Source organism: Periophthalmus magnuspinnatus, chromosome 12, assembly GCF_009829125.3.
Source record: "Periophthalmus magnuspinnatus isolate fPerMag1 chromosome 12, fPerMag1.2.pri, whole genome shotgun sequence".
NCBI classification, from domain to species: domain Eukaryota; kingdom Metazoa; phylum Chordata; class Actinopteri; order Gobiiformes; family Gobiidae; genus Periophthalmus; species Periophthalmus magnuspinnatus.
In genome coordinates this window covers 12,536,197-12,555,716 of record NC_047137.1, presented here as the reverse complement: position 1 = coordinate 12,555,716, position 19,520 = coordinate 12,536,197, and the positions used below count along the sequence as shown (strand labels likewise).

At 37.4% G+C, this 19,520-nt stretch overlaps 1 protein-coding gene across 1 annotated transcript; it reads right to left on the bottom strand.

The window, feature by feature from the left end:
• Positions 1 to 3,958: 3,958 nt before the first annotated feature.
• On the bottom strand, positions 3,959 to 15,501 carry gfi1b (growth factor independent 1B transcription repressor). Its single transcript, XM_055225617.1, has 7 exons — positions 15,222 to 15,501; positions 14,793 to 14,929; positions 13,675 to 13,851; positions 11,200 to 11,447; positions 9,411 to 9,548; positions 8,390 to 8,555; positions 3,959 to 5,517 (listed from the first exon to the last, which is right to left on the bottom strand). Exons 1-7 carry the CDS (start codon positions 15,284 to 15,286, stop codon positions 5,342 to 5,344), a joined length of 1,107 nt encoding a protein of 368 aa, XP_055081592.1. The 5' UTR covers positions 15,287 to 15,501; the 3' UTR covers positions 3,959 to 5,341.
• Positions 15,502 to 19,520: the final 4,019 nt, after the last annotated feature.

Here is a 19,520-nt window from a genome sequence, read left to right as displayed (position 1 = left end):
TGTTTGTGATCAGACACATTTGGCTGTAATCACGGAAAGACCTTTATTACATCTGAGTCTGTGTGATGTCACCAACTACTGGAAACTGCACTAAAGATGCCAAAAGTCGCAGAAAATGACTAGAACAGTACACAAAAACATCATATACACAGTGTAGCAGCAGAAAATGTGAATTTAGTGTTTAGTTCCAATTTAAAGAGGTCCAAATGGCATCACAGCGACAACAGAAATTAGCAACATCTCCACAACGCTGCTACAATCTGCTTCTCTCTGCCTCTGGAGTGTTTATCTGATGGCCAACAGTCATGTCTATGGGTGACCAAGTAAATAAATATAAGTTTTTGTAAAGCTTGGACAACTGATAATGTTAAGTGTAAGCTAACTTTTGAGCTTTTTCTAGATACATTTGAAACATCTCACCCTATACCAAAAACAAAAAACCTTTGTCCAAACTATAGCCAAACTGAAAGCCATAACAGGTATAATAACATCTCCATGGAGACAAGAAGATATCAGAACCATCACTAGAAAATTTACACAGTGAACATTTAAAGTTATATCCAAGTCAAAGTAGGATTAGCTCATCTCACGTTTGTTCCCAGGAAATACACAAATCTAAACTATGTCTGCAGCTCTCGTGAAATCTGCCTCAGTTCATGCAAAATGGGGGAACCAATCTTAGTCCAACATCAACTGATTGGAGAGTGAATCAGTTGGAGATTGGAGCTGAGACAAAGGGGCTGTTGACAGGGCGGACTGAGGGACTCTCCCACGCATAGACACACACACACACACACACACACACACCCACACACACACACACGTCCCGGGGCAGGAGGACCAGGCCAGCTCTGCCCTGCTCCTTTACTCATTTGCATAAGCCACATTTGCAAGACAAATTGCCCCGCTGGCTGCCTGGAATGTCAAAGATAGACAGAGCACAGTTAGGTGGAGAGGAGCATGGACCAGTTATGATCTATCAGAGGCTTTGTATGTATCAGCTGACAGATGCTTGTGTAAATTAAGAGATGCAAAGGAACTGTACAGGTACTACGATCACAACTGAACCTGTGTCGCCAGAGTCTTAACCTGCTGATAGAAAACACATACAAGTTTTTCTCGTTCTTAGTACATGGACAGGTCTCACGTGAAAGCTCAGTGAAAACACACCAAATGACACAACAGGCACCTCACCTGCATGATTCTATGGAAAAAGAAAGTGAAAACAATACTTCAAGACAACTTCAGACCATTTTCCATAGAGATACATAGAGCGGGACAACATTTCCATGGAAACAAGCAGGAGAAGGCCAAATAAGAGTCAGGTTTGTGGTGATGAAAGCCCACTCAGAGAAAGAAAGTATGTTTTTCTATGTTTTTTGGTGTAATAAACCCAACCAAATTGAAAAAAAACATGCTCATATTTTGTTTTTTTTGCTTGAAGTTACATACTGTATCTTTTAATGTTCTATTCCATTAACTTTCATTTACAAATCAGATGTCCAGACAGGTCAGATAATTACTTTTAACTGAATAGTGGTTTCCCCAAATACTTTCCCCCTTCATTTCTTTGAACTTTGACATGACACTTTTATGCTTGAGTAATTTTATGTTGAAGTAACTGTAGGTTAGAGACACTCTGCTAATGCCTTTATTTAAGTCCTGCTCTCCGTTTGACTCCAGGCTACACTCCCACGCCTTGGCCCCCGCCCCCTGGTCCCAGACACTGGAGCTGTTATTTAACCCCGCCCTTGTCTCCTCTGCACAGGTGTGTTGTACCTCTGCCAGCTGCTGATTGGCCCGAGCCAGTGTTTCTAACAGGATGCAGCTCTAACTGTAGCAACAGAAGCCGGACTGTTGCTGTGGAAATACAACAGGATTTGCATAAAACCCTGAGATTTGTTTGGAGCCATCAGCCCTCGTCTCCTCTGTGATGGGGACACTGATTTCTGATCCAGCACCTGTCAAATGGAACACTCATATTTCAGTTTTTAAATATGCAAACTGTAGGGATAAAACATTTACTTTACTGACTCATGTTGTTTTTGCATTGTTTATAGCACATATATGTCAGATTTTTTCATAAGTAACAGAGCTTGGGATTGTTACCTCACTGATCATCATCAACTCTGCCTCATGTTAAAAAAAAATGAGATTTTAAGACTGTATTAAGACTGATTATTGTATTTAGATTTCCTGGGATCCAGAATACACATAATAATAATAATAATAATAATAATAATAATAATAATAATAATAATAATAATAATAATAATAATAATAATAATAATAATAATAATAAATAAAATTATTATTATTATTATTATTATTATTATTATTATTATTATTATTATTATTATTATTATTATTATTATTATTATTATTATTATTATTATTATTATTATTATTATTATTATTATTAGTTTGGCGTCAATAGAGTCTTTCCTTGAAAATTATCGAGTTGAGATTTTGGCACCGTGACAACACAATCTGGTATTTTTCCTTTTATTTATTATTTTATGTATTTATTTTTGTATTTTTGTAATGCTATTGTCATTTGTGTGTATGTCCTATGTTGTGTCCATCCTGGTTTAGGGTTGAATTGAGCTGGGAGGTGCTGATGTGATTTGCCTGCAGTGCTTAGGCCTGTCCTGCTTCTCTGTTTGGGAAAGGTGTGAGGCGCCAGCTTGTTTGCCAAACTAAATCTATCCAAATGTTTATCTCTGGGCGTGGCAACGGCTAGCTAAAGTAATCAATGTCCTCCCCGCAGCCTCTGATCAAATCCAGAAGTATCCTATTAGAGATTTGTCTGGAAGTAAAGACATGTATGCTAAGGTGTGAGCGCTAATCATAATAGTTCAATGAAAGTGTGTGCAGGTCTGATTTTCTGAGATTATAGAGTTAACATCAGGGATAGCTTTATGATATCTAAACAAATGATAAACTGACCTAATGTCTTCCCAGCTGCACTGGCTCTGGTTTTGCATACTGTCCAGTTATTTGGATGCAAACATGCTGCTAGGTGGTGGGTAATATGGAAATGCAACAGGGCACATACGGAAAATTATATAACTGGCTCACAATTATACAAATTATGTACAAATCATCAGCCAGAAGTTATTTCAACACAGACAACAGTTAAGGGTTCAAAGGTGTTCCACAGGGGCCAATGCTGGGTCCAGTGGTCTTTACTTAAAACTGAAGTGAACACTGTAAATGCGCAAATCTTATTCATGTCATAATTTAATCCCTAATTAATGTGCTTATATAAATTTACATTAGAAAATATATGACTTTATATGATGGCCAAATCTGTGTAATGTATTTTTTTATTTTATAGCATAACTTTTTTAATTATGGTTGTTTTTATTAGACTGAAAACATAAGTCCTTACTTTGAGAGCGCTGCATCTCCATTAATCAGACTCTTATTTACCCTGGAGGAGCAGGCTTTAATTCAAATGTTATTTCTTTTACTGTAATGTTCCAGAGTATGGCATGAAACTTATCTCTGTTTTGAAGTGTGGTTTTACCTTTTCACTTCCAGGGAATCATGCTGGATGATGTCGTGCCACCTCCAGGATCACGTGGTGTTGGTTTCAGTATATTTAGAAATGGTGACAGATACTTTATTAGCTTAACCAAAGAATATCATTAGGCTTCTTTTTCCACCTTGTTAATACTAAAGATATTTTACACCTTGTTGTCATGTCTAAAGATATCTGATACTTGTACTCCAGTGTAATAATACTCTGAATACTGAATACTTACACTTGTATCAGAGAGATTGGATACATTTAGTCCATACATTGTCTTTTACGCTCTGCTGGTTTCCTCCTGAAGGGATTTACGCTGCACATCCTGTTGTAACTGACAGCGCACACATGTTCACCGTTGTATGTTTATCTAATACTCTAGCCCTCAGCAACAAAGATCCATTGTGAACAGAAAACCCAACAGATTTTACAACATACTTTTATTTTGTATTTTTTGTAGAAGCATTAATATGGAAAAGAAATATTTTAAATAAATAAGACAACATTCTTCACATATATGTTTTACGTTAGAAGAATAAGGCTACATGTGGCATTCAAATCTTTGGTAAAAAAAAAAGCATCGTATATAATAGTTCTGACCCAACCCGACACACATACATTCTGTAGTAACAATGAAATATAAATACATTTTAAATAGACAAAGAGTAATTAAAAATCCTTATTTAAAATAGTTTTACATTGCATTAAGAACTGCAAATATATTAAATACACTCAGTTTTTAAGGGAATTAGCAAAAATCTTTGAGTAAAAATTGTACAAAGTAATATTTCAGCTTTAGTGCTTTCAGAAATAAAGTAACAGAAATGTCAAATTGATGCAAATTGACAAATATTATTCACCGGAACATTCTAGTTTTTTTTCTAGTTTTTTGAGAAGTATTAGAAAATAGTCAGTTGGTCCATTTTAGGTGTCATGTAAACAAAAGATTATTGTAACAGAGGTTATTTTTCCATTAAAGCAGACATGCCATGCAAAACTTTAAAGAGGAGGTGTTATGCAAATTTGACTTTTTTGCTTTCTACCATGTTATAACGTTGTTTCCTTATTAAAAACGTGACGGTCACAGTTTTCAAATCCCCTGGACCGATCATTTCATTATTATTATGACATTTTTGAACAAAGACAAACGGCGTCTTTTTCCTTTCAATGTATTCTTCACTATTATAGTCAACGGAGAGTTAGTGACATCTTATCCAAGCGTTCTTCATAAAAGTCCAGCAACAATAAGACTTAATGTGTCATGTCCTCTGTAAAGGTGCACTATTTAAGGCAAGTTTATTTGTATATTTAACTTTTCTGGTGGGTCTTCCATCTGCTTGTTTCCATAAAGTTATTATTGCCTTAAATTTGCCTTGAATATTCCACAGTATGTGAAGAAATGTATCTATCTTGCATCTCTTCAATTATAATACGTTTTTATTGCTGAAAAAATAAAATAAAATTGAAAAATCTGACTCGTAAGTTGCCCTGAAGCTGTCACCCAATTGCTAATGGATGTATAGACAAGATTAATGCCATACTGTGGAAGATTCCAGGCAAAGCAATAATATCATCTCCATGGAGGTAAGCACAGGCAGATCCTACACCTGAAAGTTACATTTTTGGAAAGTACAAATTTCAGGCTTTGTTTTGAAAATGAGAACTGACAAAGCTTACTGTCCCGGGTGAGAGGGGAAATGTCTCAAAAATTAGTGGCCACTTTTTGAAAAACTTGGACCACTCCTGTTTGAATGAGAGATTACACCGCTATGCCCCTTAAAGATAATGCAGTCTTTTTGGAGCTCCTCACTTGGCGTGCTGGCTTTCGTGGTGGCGTCGCAGGTCCACTTTGCGTTGGAATCCCTTGTTGCAGATGTCACAGCCGAACGGTTTGAAGCCTGTGTGTTTGCGACTGTGGGTGATCAGGTTGGAGCTCTGACTGAACGCCTTTCCACAGACCTGGCACTTGTGCGGCTTCTCACCTATGGAAAGAAAGCAGCTTTTTTAATTAATCAAATAATAAAGGTGTGCTCTGTAACTTTTCTGGTGAAGGATCCGCCATCTTTGTGTCTCCTTGGATAATGGAATTTTCAACAATATGGCAATAAATGTGTCAATCTCCATGGAAACAAGTTACATTTCAGAGCAGCGGAAAGGCAAACCTGTTTAAAGTAAAGAATAAAAACACCTGCATGCATGACAGGTGTTTTTCATGATACTGTGGAATATTTCAAGCTACAAAATCTCCATGGAGAAAAGCAGATAGCAACCCCCACACAAGACGAGTTTAAAGCCATGAAAAAGTTTAAAGCCGTAAATTTTGGACTATAAGCTGCTACTTTTTCCCCACGCTTTGAACCCTGCGGCTTATACAACGGTGCGGCTCATTTGTAGATTTTTTGTTGCTAACGGCCACTGGGGGGCACTCTCTAGCTGTAAACGCAAAAGTGAGACAGACGTGGGGAAAGATTACGAGCTGAAGAATACACTAGTTTTGATTTTGAACTGCCATTTTGCGCATCATGCACACACTCTCAACATGGAAAACGCACGAAGAAATGTACATGATGTAGCGTTAAGTTAAAGGCAATGGATCTGACAATCAAAGAAGGAAATAGAGCCACTGCACGTAAGCATTAATGAATCAATGGTGTGACACTGGAAGCAGGAGAGGGAAGAACTTAGTCAATGTAAAAAGACGACAAAAGTTTTTAGAGTAAATAAAAGCAGATGGCCGTGCTGTTGGTGCTGTTTTAGTTTCTAAACCTGCAGGTATGTTCATCCTGTGTTGATGGCATGTTGGTGCTGATTTTCAGGCACAGTTCATTAAAAAAGCATGTCTTAAATTAAAACTCAAAAAAACCTCCGTGTAACATCTTTCTGCGTAAATATCTCATGTTACAACATATTTGTAACATGCGGCTTATATTCAAATGCAGCCTCTATATGTACAAAATGTATTTTCTTTTCAAATTTCAAATTCAGGTGTGCTCAATGGTCCGAAATTTACGGTAACTATTCCATAACAGCAGAAAACACTCATCACCTTGTGATGTTTTAAATCTGAATATCACATTTAAAAACTTAATCGCCTAGTGGTTTATAAAGATTCAGAAACAGATTTGAAATTAAATTATGTGAAAAGTTTGTCTCTTATTTATTTATTTTCTATCCACACAAAACAGACTACGCACGTCTCTGATTGGTTAATCCTGGGCAATATAAATGAGAGGGTGGAGCTGAGAACCCAAGCTTCTTTGTACAGAAAAGCACAAGAGTTAGAGAGCTAGTTAGCTTGAGTTAGTTAGTAATGTTTTCTCTATACAGTTAGCCTCCGTGTCTCCAGCTGAAGAATCGTGCTATTGTCCAGATTTGTTAAATATTTATTGTGGCTACATCTTCCTCGTGCACTTCCTTATACAGGGCTGCGTTTGAGGCAGGACAAGCAGATATGCAAATAGGCGTTACATTTGTTTAAGACTTTGTGATTTATCAGCAGTTATATTACTCCTGAAAACCGCTTCACTGCGACCGGAAAGGTACCAGCAGTAAGTATCGCGGTCTGGAGGTTGCGATGTGATGCCGTTTTTAATCTGGGTGATTAAACGAAACATTGACAGATAATTTATTCATATTGTGATTCAGAATGACCACACCCCTTCACTTGTGTGTCCATCATGTCCCCAGTGTTAAAGGTATATTTTGTCTGTGATTAAATAAAGATAAACAATATGCTGTCGAACACAATAAAAGCAATAGTATCTCCATGGAGACAAGCAGTAGATAGAGCTGTTACATATTACACATTTAAATGAGTTAATGACACACTTACTGACTAACACAGATAAGCCTATTCCTCCCTTTCAGCTTCCCATTAGATAGAATATTCTGTTTTAAATTGTTAATTGCTATGGCAACAGTCCCAATTACTCAAAATTCTGATGCTGCAATCTAAGCAACTCGTAACTGTGAGTTTTCCCGCTGACCTCAGAGGATTTCAGCTGAATGTCTCTAACATGTCAAAGACCCCATATAACCCTATTTTCTGATCTGTTATAATGTTGTTTCCTCATCACAAACATACCCACAAGCAGAAAACACTCTGTTCCACCTTGTGATGTCATCATGTGGTAATACAGAAAGTGCGTTTTCAATGTGTTTTCAATGTCCATACACTTTCACTAGAATCATTTGGATAATGTCAGCCCTGGAATTGACAATCTCTACTGAACAAAAAGTAAGTAGCTGTTAATGTGAAAACTACCATTTCATGACATCACAAGGTGGAATTGAGCATTTTGAGCTTTATTCAAACATGTGAAAACAAAACCCAATTCCAGGTATGCTTTTGATGAGGTAACAACATTATAATGTAATACGTCAGTAGTAGTAGTAGTAGTAGTAGTTTGAGTGGCACCATGAATGGATATAGCCTTACCAAAAAAATACCACAGAAGTATTACCGTAAGTAGTACCATGAGGTTAATAAAATGATAATAGTCAATATTGGACAGTTTGAAAAGCAAAATTCAGGGCCAAAAATTGTATTGTTTAAAGAACTTGACGTATAACAGTAGTTTTGAAGTTCCAATAATGTAAAGAACTCAATTTGTGTCTGTCAGAACATGTTTTCACTAAATTATGAAAATTAATATTCACTCAATGCGTCACTGGCATCTACAAATAATGCAGAATTACAGTATGTTTGCATTTCAGTACACTGTATGGTAAATAGACTGGTCGGCCTCACTTTACTGACTAAACACAGACTAGTTCCTTAAGTCAGAACATGGCCTGTATTTTCATAGTACCTTGTTTGTTATTACGTTTACTGCAGAATGATCGGAGAGTTACCTGTGTGTATGTACGTGTGCTTCTTCATATCAGACTTCTGGTGGAACCTCTTCCCGCAGAACTGGCAGGGGTAGGGCCGCGTGTCCGAGTGGATCAGCAGGTGTGTGGACAGGGTGGACGAGCGCTTGAACGTTTTACCGCACATCTTACACTCAAAGCTCTTCTCCTGCAACAAATACAAGCACAACTCTGTAGTTAGATAATACGCTCTGTGCATAGTAGCTCCCGGCAACGTCACTGTTAGCATCACTACTTCCTGTCCCGTTTGATTTATGTGAGGTTTTTGTCCAATTAGGCTAAAATGGATAAATATTTAAAGATCAGGCTGCAGGAAAACTGTCTCTGCATTTTAGATGGAGATTTGTGCACTGGTAACATATTGTGGGATTCATTTTTAGAACTAACTCTCTGTAATTTGTAATTTTTTAACTTGATTTTGATTAATATTTACCACAGATACTCTATCCCAGCAATAGTGTAGTGCAGTGTTAGACATATGCACTTTAAAAAGTTAGAAATTTCTCATATCCTTAATTTTTTAGTTTGAAAATGCCTGGATTTGCTAATGATTTTATGTCACTAGAGCACGTGTCAAACTCAAGGCCCGGGGGCCAAATGCAGCCCGCCATGTCATTTTATGTGGCCCGCGACAAGGTAAATTTAAATGTATGTCATGTTAAAATGTCAGTTTATCAGAAGTTACGCAGTTACACAGACATATTTTTTATATCTTTGCAAATTTGACACAAACCATTTTGCTGATGTGGCCCTCGGTGAAATTGAGTTTGACACCCCTGCTAGAGCATAGCATTGAGATGTTTCTAGTCTTATTTTTATTTTTACAGTTCTCTTTTGAGTAAGCACCACTTTTTTGTCTTTCTTGTGTGACCATAATATCAAACTGTAAGAAAAAAATCAGTTGAAACTATGAAACTTATACTTCACAGTAACCGGTGACCTAAAACGAATGAGAAGCTCTGAGAATGAGGATGCAGAAGTGAAAGTGAAAGGTTGGACTGACCTGTGAGTGTACGTTCATGTGCTGCTCCAGGCTGACGGCGTGACCGAACGTCTTCCTGCAGATGCTACATCCAAAAGGCCGTGTGCCGCTGTGAGATCGCCGCACATGTACCTCCAGACCATGAGGAGTGGAGAACACCTAGAACGCACACGATACAGCTGCCAATACATCCAACGCAATCAGTGTCACTGTAACTTAGAGGGTTTCTACCAGACTTTTTCCCCATGTATGTGAACAAAATTTGTCCTGACCCGTTAAAGCAGCTCTTGAGGTCAGTCTAACCCAGGGCAGCTGTGGCTACAATAGGATCTTACTACCACGAAGCCTGGAGTGAATGAATAAATGCACTGTAAAGAGCTTTGGGTGTCTTGAAAGGTGCTCTATAAATCCAGTACATCATCATTATTATTAAAACAAGTCTGCTGTGTACTGTTTGCATCTAATTAGAAAGCGTTTTACTGTCCGATAAGTGCGCATTAGCATTCTAGTTGTTACTATCAAGGTAAAACTCCATTCTGGTTTCTGAGAGTTGTGAAAAAACCAACTCATTGCAGTGAATAATTAGGATGGTCTGAATGCATGAGGTAAGTGAGGAATAACTCTGGAGCTCTGCAAACTGTTTAAAATGAATTAGTTCTGTTTGTCACGTTTTTTAGGCTGTAAAAATCAGGTACAGCAAGAAAGCGAGAGGGACTTTAACAGTTTAACAGTATAAATTCAGCTCACCTGTTGTAGTTTCATTTAAGCCAGTTCTCTCTGTTCAGACTGTGTTTAAACAAAGCACAAATTTGAGCCTAACATGGGTTATAGAGCTTAGAAGTAGAATTTATTCATTTTAAACGGTTTTAAGCAGTCTAAAGTTGTCCCTCCTCGCTTACCTTTTGCAGTCCGAGTATCCTAATTATTCATTGCAATGAGTTTATAAGCGCTTTTTACAACTTACTGAGACAACAGCTCTGCCATCACAATAAAACTAACAACAATTAGCATTCTAACACGCACTTCCCGATTCTTTGACAATAAAACGCTTTATAATTAGGTGCAGATAGTACACGGTGGACTTATGTTGACCTCAAGAGCTGTTTATACAATATATCTGTACTGGGAAACATTTTATTCAAATAAAGGGAATGAAAATCTGGTAGAAGTGGATAATATTATGGTAATATTGTGAGGTGTGGATATTGTTACAACCCTATAGTTTACATGTAGGAGGATCAAAAGTCAGCATGTGGCTTTCTGGTAACTTTTCAGGAGAGGCAAAAAATAAAGTTGATCAGAAAACACAGGAAATGAATAGGGCTGATTTGATACATGTAACTCAATATTGCTCAAAATGGTATTGCGCTTATTCTGATTGTCAGCCCTCAATTAAGACAATGAATGAATGTTGAACATGACTGAAAATATTGGCTAAAATCTGCCTTTTTACACATCAAGAAAACCCAAGTGTTTTAACAATATATTAGCCTTTTACAATATAGATTACTGCATAAACCAATACTGTTGCCTGGGATCTAGAATACGCACTTCTTCAATACTTTAGTTATTAGTGATTAGTGAATCGGGGACACCCATGGTCTGTTTGTATGAAAACAAATATGGCTGCTTGAATGATGAGCATGAATGAGCTCCTTCGTTTCAAATGTGTCACTGAAATAAACGAATCTGATTGGACGATCATGTTTGGTTTGTGTGATGGAGGGAGTGGAGACCAGCCTAATATCCCTCTAAAAAATACATTTACCCATAATGACAATATGATCCGGATGACACTGTCTGACTGTACCTTGTTACAGGTGATGCAGTGGTAGGTGTTGGAGGAGGGCGAGTAGTGCGTGGAACAGTCCAGGGGCTGGGGAGGAGGCGGGCTGCTGCTCCTCTGGTGGGGGGAGCGGGGGGAGTGGGAGCCGTACAGGGGGCCCGTGTGCTGGATCACCGTAGGGCTAAAGGTGTAGTGTCGGATATCGTAAGGTCCGCACACCGTCTCCCAGTACGACGGCTTGTAGTACGGAGGATACTTCTCTACTGATGGATCTGAGGGAGAGGAAATACAGCAGGGTAAGAGAGTAAAAGTCAACAGTTACAGTGGATCAGACAAACATTGTGATCGTGATTTTTGGCTTATGTTTAAATAAAAGGTTTCTGTTCAAACTACATTTTAAACGCATCCAGAGTGATTGACAAAAGACTGAAAAGTTAACTGACAAACTAATACATGAATCACTTTTCAGGACATGTTTGTACAGATCTAAAGTACACCATTAGCAACTTTTATGTAGAATAAGACATGATATTTTGTTTATGCGATTAATCTTGTAGCCCAAACAGATATTCATTCGTCATTTCTAATTTGTCAATGATCATCTTCGGTATTTTTAATGCGGAGGTGTACAGCCAATCCACTGTCTGTAAAAACATGTGGTTTGGAGCATAGTTTAGAATTTGGAGAAAGAAAGTTGAGTATTTTTAGTGTTAAATGGCAATGATTTAAACGTACAGTATGTAACTTTCGGGAATTGACACGTTTTTCTTTTGTTTCCATAAAATTAAACACCTGACTTTGGAACATTCTCCATTGAGATAGATCACATTTAAACAAAGACACTGAAGAGTACTTTTTGCCACTGAAATAACAACCCTGAAGCGGGATAATACTTTAAATGAGGGGTGTCAAACTCATTTTCATGGAGGGCCACATCAACAAAATGGTCTCAAAAGGGCCTGATGTAACTGTAACTGTCACTATGTTTTAATCTTGTTAATTAACCGTTTCTATATTTATTACTTATTCAAGTTACAAATATCGCATATGGATTTGCATAGACATGAAAAAAATGCCTGTTTAACTGTGTATCTCCTGATAAACTGACATTTTAAGACAATCATACCTTTTAATTTACTTTGTCACGGGCCACATACAATGACGTGCCGGTCCGAATTTGGCCCACGGGCCTTGAGTTTGACACATGTGCTTTAAATAAACACTTTAAATGCACCATATTGTGAAAAAACATGGATTTAAAAACTTTCTGTCATAATAAAGTCAATTAATCAACCCATTATTCAACCCCAGACCAAACTTCATAATATACAAATAACAGAAATGGTCCCAGTAATGTTGATAAAAAGTATGTATGAAAATAATATTGTTAATCTTTTGTTTATGGGACGATAACAGATACATTGATATATTGACAGATTTTTAATGTATTGATATTGGCCTTAAATTTCCAGCAAAGGCCGATATTTTGGTTGGGTCGACCTGCTGCCTAAAGAATACACATAAAGCATCGTCTGAACATTTAAGTGCGAAGAAATAACAACACAAAACGTGACTACACTGCTCTCCTAAATGTTTGTGGTAAAAAAAAAGGGGGCTGTGAGTGAGTTTGTGGTATATTTACATAACAGAATTTGGGGAAAATAATAAAAATCTTCCCTACTTATCGACCCAACATATCGGCCATTGATTTCTTTGAATTTTAAACGACTGGTGTCTGCATCGGCCCGGAAAAAAACCTACATTGGTCGATCTCTAAAAGTAATTATCAACACCACACTTGCGTTCTTTGATATAAAAATGCAAGTATCTAATTTTAATTGTTTCTTTTCACAAAATGGCTCCTGTTTTTCCTCCATGTTGTGCAATACATCCTTGTTACTCACTGCAAAATCTTCGTCTCATCTGTTTGTGCAGGCATATTTACTTACCTCTAGAGACAATATAGATTTGTACATTATACAAATCTTGTGTATTCGTACCTATCCTGTTCTATATTGACATAGTACTAAAGCACAGAACTACTGCTGAATTTGTATTACTCAAAGCTCAAAGTGTTACTGCTTAGTTTTCTACGTAATTAAGAAGCATTTCAAATCTCTATTTTGTACAAATCTTGATTAACTAAACAGTTGAAGCTGAATTATTACCTTGTTTTAAACCAAAATCTGTATTTCTTTGAGCTCTGGCTGGTCTTTTTCATTTTAAATAATTTTACGTGGTTAAAATTACACTCAATTAATGTTAAAAACTCAAAAAAGTACAATTACCCCAAATCTACTCAGTTACAGTAAAGTTGAGTATTTGTACTTAGTAACTTTCCACCTGATATATCTAAATAAATGCAGTCTATCAATTTTGCTATTAGTGGCCATTCAAATTACTATTAAAATGTTGTCAGCCGTATCTCAGTTGTTTGTCGTGTGTGAGGGATGAGTGTGTGGTGTGTGCGTGTGGGGTGTGTGAGGGGTGTGAGCTGACCTAGGTAGTACGTGGTAGCGGCCTGGCCTCTGGAGGGGTCAGGGTGCACTGGCACAGGACACTGGAGCGTCGGCTGGTCCTCCTCTGCAGAGCTGTGGTTCTGCTCTGACAGTCTCTCTTCTGAGGGCGTCTGAGGCCTGGATAACTGCTCCGGGCTCTCCAGCTTTGGAACCACATCTAATATACACAAAGACACCCAAGAGTTTATACAGTCCTAGGGATAGAACCAAAATGTCAAGTTTTATCCTTACCTATTATCCCTTTTTCTATCAAATGTATCACTTTGTAACATAAAAAGCAGGCTTTAATTTTTGAATTTTAATCAAAATTCAGTGTTTTCTAATAGTTAATGATCAACTTGGGTCTTTTTAATGCAGAGGTCTACAGCCAATCCTCTGTCATTAAAGCATGTGGTCTGGAGCAGAGTTCAGACTTGGAGAAAAAGGGAAAACAATTGACTATTTTCTGTGTTAAATGCTTAAACTTCTGTATTTTTAACTTCAGGAAATTAATATTCAATATTTTATATACTTTTTTAAAATAATGCAAAACTAAATAAAATCGAAAATTGTGATTTAATAAATAGGCCTATTGATCAATTTTTGGGGGATTTGCCAAGCCCTATAAAAAGCACCAATACTGACACTGACAGAAATACTTACATCTTTACAACATAAAGAAATCTTTTTTATTATATTCTACACAGCCTGTGCTAAACATGATTGTCATTACAGCACTAAAGGCTCAAAAGGACTTCAATTCTCCCACAATAACATTCATTATTTAGGCATAAATACTGTTAGGTCCAACAACCAAAACTCGTTTATTAACTCTAGTTATTTAGGCTATGGGCCTATAGTGCCCTTATTCAAGGGAGAAAGATTTTTCTAAATGACTATGTAGACAGACATTTCTTTGGCCTAATGAAAAAAATGAACTAAAAAGGAAGAAAATAATTTACCACCTGAATTCCCCAAAGACTGCGCGCTCTACAAAAGCGCAGCTTAAAACAATAAATCGAGATGTTTCTTTCGTATCCTTCATTTTAACTCTGCGACTGGTCAGTGCTAAAATGTGCAAGTGAATTCTATTGGAGAGATAGTGAAATCCCGAGTTACCTGCGCAGGTGGAGGCCTTGGGCTCGTGGCTGTACGCTCGGTGCACGTTATAGGACGCACAGCGCTTGTTTTTCACCAGGAACGAGCGAGGCATGATGAGGACACTTAAGCAGGACAGACACGGGTTACCAAAAGCGCTGGAAAACATTTGAAAGTAGTAAGTAACTTTTTCAATGTCAATAATTGCCCAAATATCTATTTTAGTTCACTAATCAATGACGCGTATGGACATTTACGTCCTATTGACTTGGCTTAGTTTATGGCTTAGTGTTTTGGTAACTTAAAAAATACAATTAGGCTTGTTTTTCTTTCTTTTTCTTTTTTTTTTTTTTTTGGTTATGTCATGAATTTAAAAAAAAAAGTTGTAGTATTTAAAATATCGGCAACAAAATGCTCAAAACGATAAACAAATCAATTAAAGGTACTCACCGTATACTTTTAAAATCCAAATAAATAACATAAAAACGACAAACTGAAATAAAATCCAAGTGCATCCAAAATTCCCAAGTGTGCCAAAGTCAAAGCAGTGCGCGGTGCATCTCCACTTGTGGCAGTGTCTTTGCTCTTTCTCCTCCCTGATTTACAATCTGATAAGTGCGCAGCCCGAATCTGACCGCGCGTTCAGCCAATCACAGGCCGAGCTGCAGGTGCACATTTGCGTAAAGGGCGCATGTTCGGCTAACGCGCTAACAGTTACCCAAATAAAGCATATGCAGAGTTAGGAAGAGTTGCCCCTGATCCCTTGAATGTGGGTAGTGTGTGTAGTTTGCAGGCCATAGCGCACAGCAAAGACGCGCGTAAAATGGTGCGTAATAGGACAGCTGCTCAAGGCTAATTAAAAAACATTAAACCAATTACTTAACCTCATTATTCAAAGGCTAGCAACCGTGTTTAATTCTCAGATTGACTTTACACTGCAATAAGAAAGTAAAGTAGGCTATAAAGTAGTGTCAGAGAAGATTTGGGGAAACAAGACACTACTAGTCCTACTTATTCAAGGGTGGTTTAAATGTCAGAACATCTGATCCATATAAAGCTCACTTATTTAGTCAGAGTGGGAAGAGTAATACTAGTACCTCAAACTAAATATTACTCAAGTAGGGGCAAAAGTATGCAGTCCGAAAGCAACCACAAAAAGTAGGCCTACAATGTCTTGACCAGTGAAAATGATTCTAGGCCTAATTCATTTTGTAGCCTACCTAACAATGCATTGGGTCTGTGTGGTTACTGTGCTGTCCTGTCTGTATGCAGGATAACTTAAATGTTTAAAAATGCTCTAAGATGGGCCTTCAACTGCAGCATTTCTCTAGACGATAACTGAAGGTAAGACACAGTCTAAAGTTCAATGGCGCCATCTTGTGGACAATCATAAGAATGCAGCAATGATTTCATGATGCAGCTTTTATTCTGTTGCATCTCTGCAATAGCTCATCATATCCAGAAGAGGGAAGAATCCAAAAAGTACAATTACATCAGAATAATATTACTCCTCAGGGAGGTGTTCCGGGCATGTCCCACTGGGAGGAGGCCCCGGGGAAGACCCACGACACGCAGGAGGGACTGTGTCTCTGCGAACGCCTTGGGGTCCCACTGGAGGAGCTGGAGGACGTGTCTGGAGTGAGGGAAGCCCCGGATGAGCGGAAGAAAATGGATGGATAATATTACTCAAGTAGAATTACAAAGTGATCTGAATGACGAAAAGTAAAAGTAAAAAGTAGGTAGGTGATTTATAAGTAGAACGTAATGCAGGCCTAATTGGAAAAAAACAAAAAAACAAAAACATTAAATAATGCACAACACATGTTATTTTCAAAGGTTAGACCAGAATAACTAATTCAGGAGCAGTGCAAGAAACACAAATGTTCAAATCATTAAATATTAACATAAAACTTTTGTCACTTGGGTGGGAAGAGTAACCAAAACTTTTACTCAAGTACGCAAAGAGTACTGTTGCACTGTAAAATACTGAAGTAAAAGTATGACATAAAACTTCACTGAGAAGTAAAATGTTATTAAAAAAGTTACTACGTAATTGAACCTGAGTAAAAGTAGTCCTAACTGAGTACTAAGTGTGTAGTTTACTGCCCATATGACCCTCTGGTCTTATCTAAATAATGGGAGAGCTTCAGTTTCATGCATTTATGCAGAAAATACATGGAGCTTGCAGCAGTGACCTACTGATAAACAATTTTGTGCAGATTTGCTGCCTCCTACTGAACTAATAGGGGAGATAAGTAACATTTTTTCCATATCAATCGACAAATGCAAACCTAAACATGCCAACTATAAGTGAAAACAGCATTTGACAAAAGACTATATTATAGTGTCGGAAGCACAGATAATTAAAAGTCAGTAGACATATCTGTACAATAGCTGCACAGTTTGTGCCGATATAAGCTCTTAGTAGTGATTCGTGGTGGGATTTTCTGATGCTTGTGTCTTAGGTGTCTCTATTTTTAACAAATTTGATATCTGTTAACGATAAAGAAGGAAATATATTGCCATTTGTTTAACTAAAATACAGAAAACCAAAAATACACGAGCAGAAGTCCCTGAGATTATATAGTGACCCAAACGTGAGTAGAGAATTGACAATGTTTAGCGCTCTTCTCACAATGGAAAACATTAACAACAAAATGTTAAAATTAAATCAAAACAAGCTAACCACTGTCATGGTAACCAGATACATTCCATGGTTGCTAATAGTTGCATATATAAACCCTTACATTCCGATTTTCTGCCATTTTCTCTCTGCACTCGGAGAGAGAAGCTAAGCTAAGCTAACTAGCTAGCTAATAGCATCAAGCTAATCGGCTAATTCTTCGTTTGTTTTTCAGCAGAACTTGAACTCAACTGGGCTCAAATTCAACCACTTCAGCTCCCAGCATGTCCCAGGTCAGATGACTTTACTTTTTTACTATACTTTACCTACATTTAGACATATAATTTATATACTAAATATGAAATATATTCTGTCTAACGCTACTATTTATTAGCCAACTGTGAGTCAAATGTTGCTGTCACTTGATGTCCGTGCAAATTGGTTAGAATTGGCCACAAATTGTACTAATAAGATTAAGAATAACTCAAGAAATTTGTCAAGTAGCAAAGAGTATTTATACTAATAAGTATTTAGGGAAACTACTCCTTAATAGCAGTGCAAGAAACACAAATGTTCAGATAATTTCATACCGTCAACATAAAGCTTTTGTCACTTGTTGCCTGTTACTTCAAACTAAATATTACTTAAGTTGGAGTAAAGATAGTAAAATGTAACTGAGTACTACACATCTGTGCTTATAGACTTCCTCACAGTGGGAAAAGTCATAGGTGCAGGGCTGGTGAGGCTTTTATTTATTCAACATAAGTGACATCATAATAATTGTGATAGGCCTGTTTTAGACTTAATGTGGGTTATGGGTCAGGTGTCTCTATTTTAACCAATTTGCTACTTGTTAACGGTAAAGAAGGGAATATATTGTCATTTGTTTAGCTAAAAATACAGAAAAACATCCATATAATGAGCATAAGGCAAAAATACACCAGCAGAAGTCCCTGAGATTATATAGTGACCCACACGTGAGTAGAGAATTGACAATGTTTAGCGCTCTTTTCACAATGTAAAACCATAACAACAAACCTAAAATTAAATCAAAACAAGCTAACCACTGTCATGGTAACCAGATACATTCCATGGTTGCTAATAGTTGCATATATAAGCCCTTACATTCCGATTTTCTGCTATTTTCTCTCTGCACTCGGAGAGAGGAGCTAAGCTAAGCTAACTAGCTAATAGCATCAAGCTAATCGGCTAATTCTTCGTTTCTTTTTCAGCAGAACTTGAACTCAACTGGGCTCAAATTCAACCACTTCAGCGCTCAGCATGTCCCAGGTCAGATGACTTTACTTTTTACTATACTTTACCTACATTTAGGCTTTTAATTTATATACTAAATATGAAATATCTTCTGTCTAAGGCTAGTAGTTTTTAGCTAACTGTGAGTCAAATGTTGCTGTCACTTGATGTCTGTGCAAATTGCTTAGAATTGGCCACAAATTGTACTAATAAGATTAAGAATAAACCAAGAAATTTGTCAAGTAGCAAAGAGTATTTATACTAATAAGTATTTAGGGAAACTACTACTTAATAGTGGTGCAAGAAACACAAATGTTCAGATTATTTCATACCGTCAACATAAAGCTTTTGTCACTTGTTGCCTGTTACTTCAAACTAAATATTACTTCAGTAGGTGTAAAGATACGGTTGTTCAAAAAGTAAAATGTAACTGAGTACTACACATCTCTGCTTATAGACTTCCTCACAGTGGGAAGAGTAACCAAAACTGTATTCTCCAGTACTGTTAGTTCAAACTTTAGATGTGCTCATAGAAGTTTGTTTTTCAGGGTTTATGGTCGTTGATGGAACTTTGGTCACAGGATGGACTGTTTACATCCCAGAGGAGCCGTCGGAGGTTCCATAGATGCAGGGCTGGTGAGGTTTCTATTTACTCAACATAAGTGACATCATAATAACTGTGATAGGCCTGTTCTAGACTCAATGTGGGTTATGGGTCATGGTGCGTTCACACCGGGGCCTCAAGGAGGCGCTGGACGGTGCTAGTTTGACGCCTTTGCATTTGAGGGGAGACGCCTCCGACGCGCACCCTGGACCCGGGTCATCTGGACGTGCATCCAGAGTGTCCAAGAAGTGCGTCTGCGAGTGTTTTC

Bases quoted from the DNA above. Each gene is read 5' to 3' on its own strand.
- gfi1b (XM_055225617.1), bottom strand. From the start codon at position 15,286: ATGCACTTGGATTTTATTTCAGTTTGTCGTTTTTATGTTATTTATTTG. The intron at 14,930-15,221 runs GTGAGTACCTTT...AATGTTTTCCAG, and splicing joins TTGGATTTTAAAAGTATACG to CGCTTTTGGTAACCCGTGTC. The intron at 9,549-11,199 runs GTACAGTCAGAC...TGTGCGTTCTAG, and splicing joins ACTGCATCACCTGTAACAAG to GTGTTCTCCACTCCTCATGG.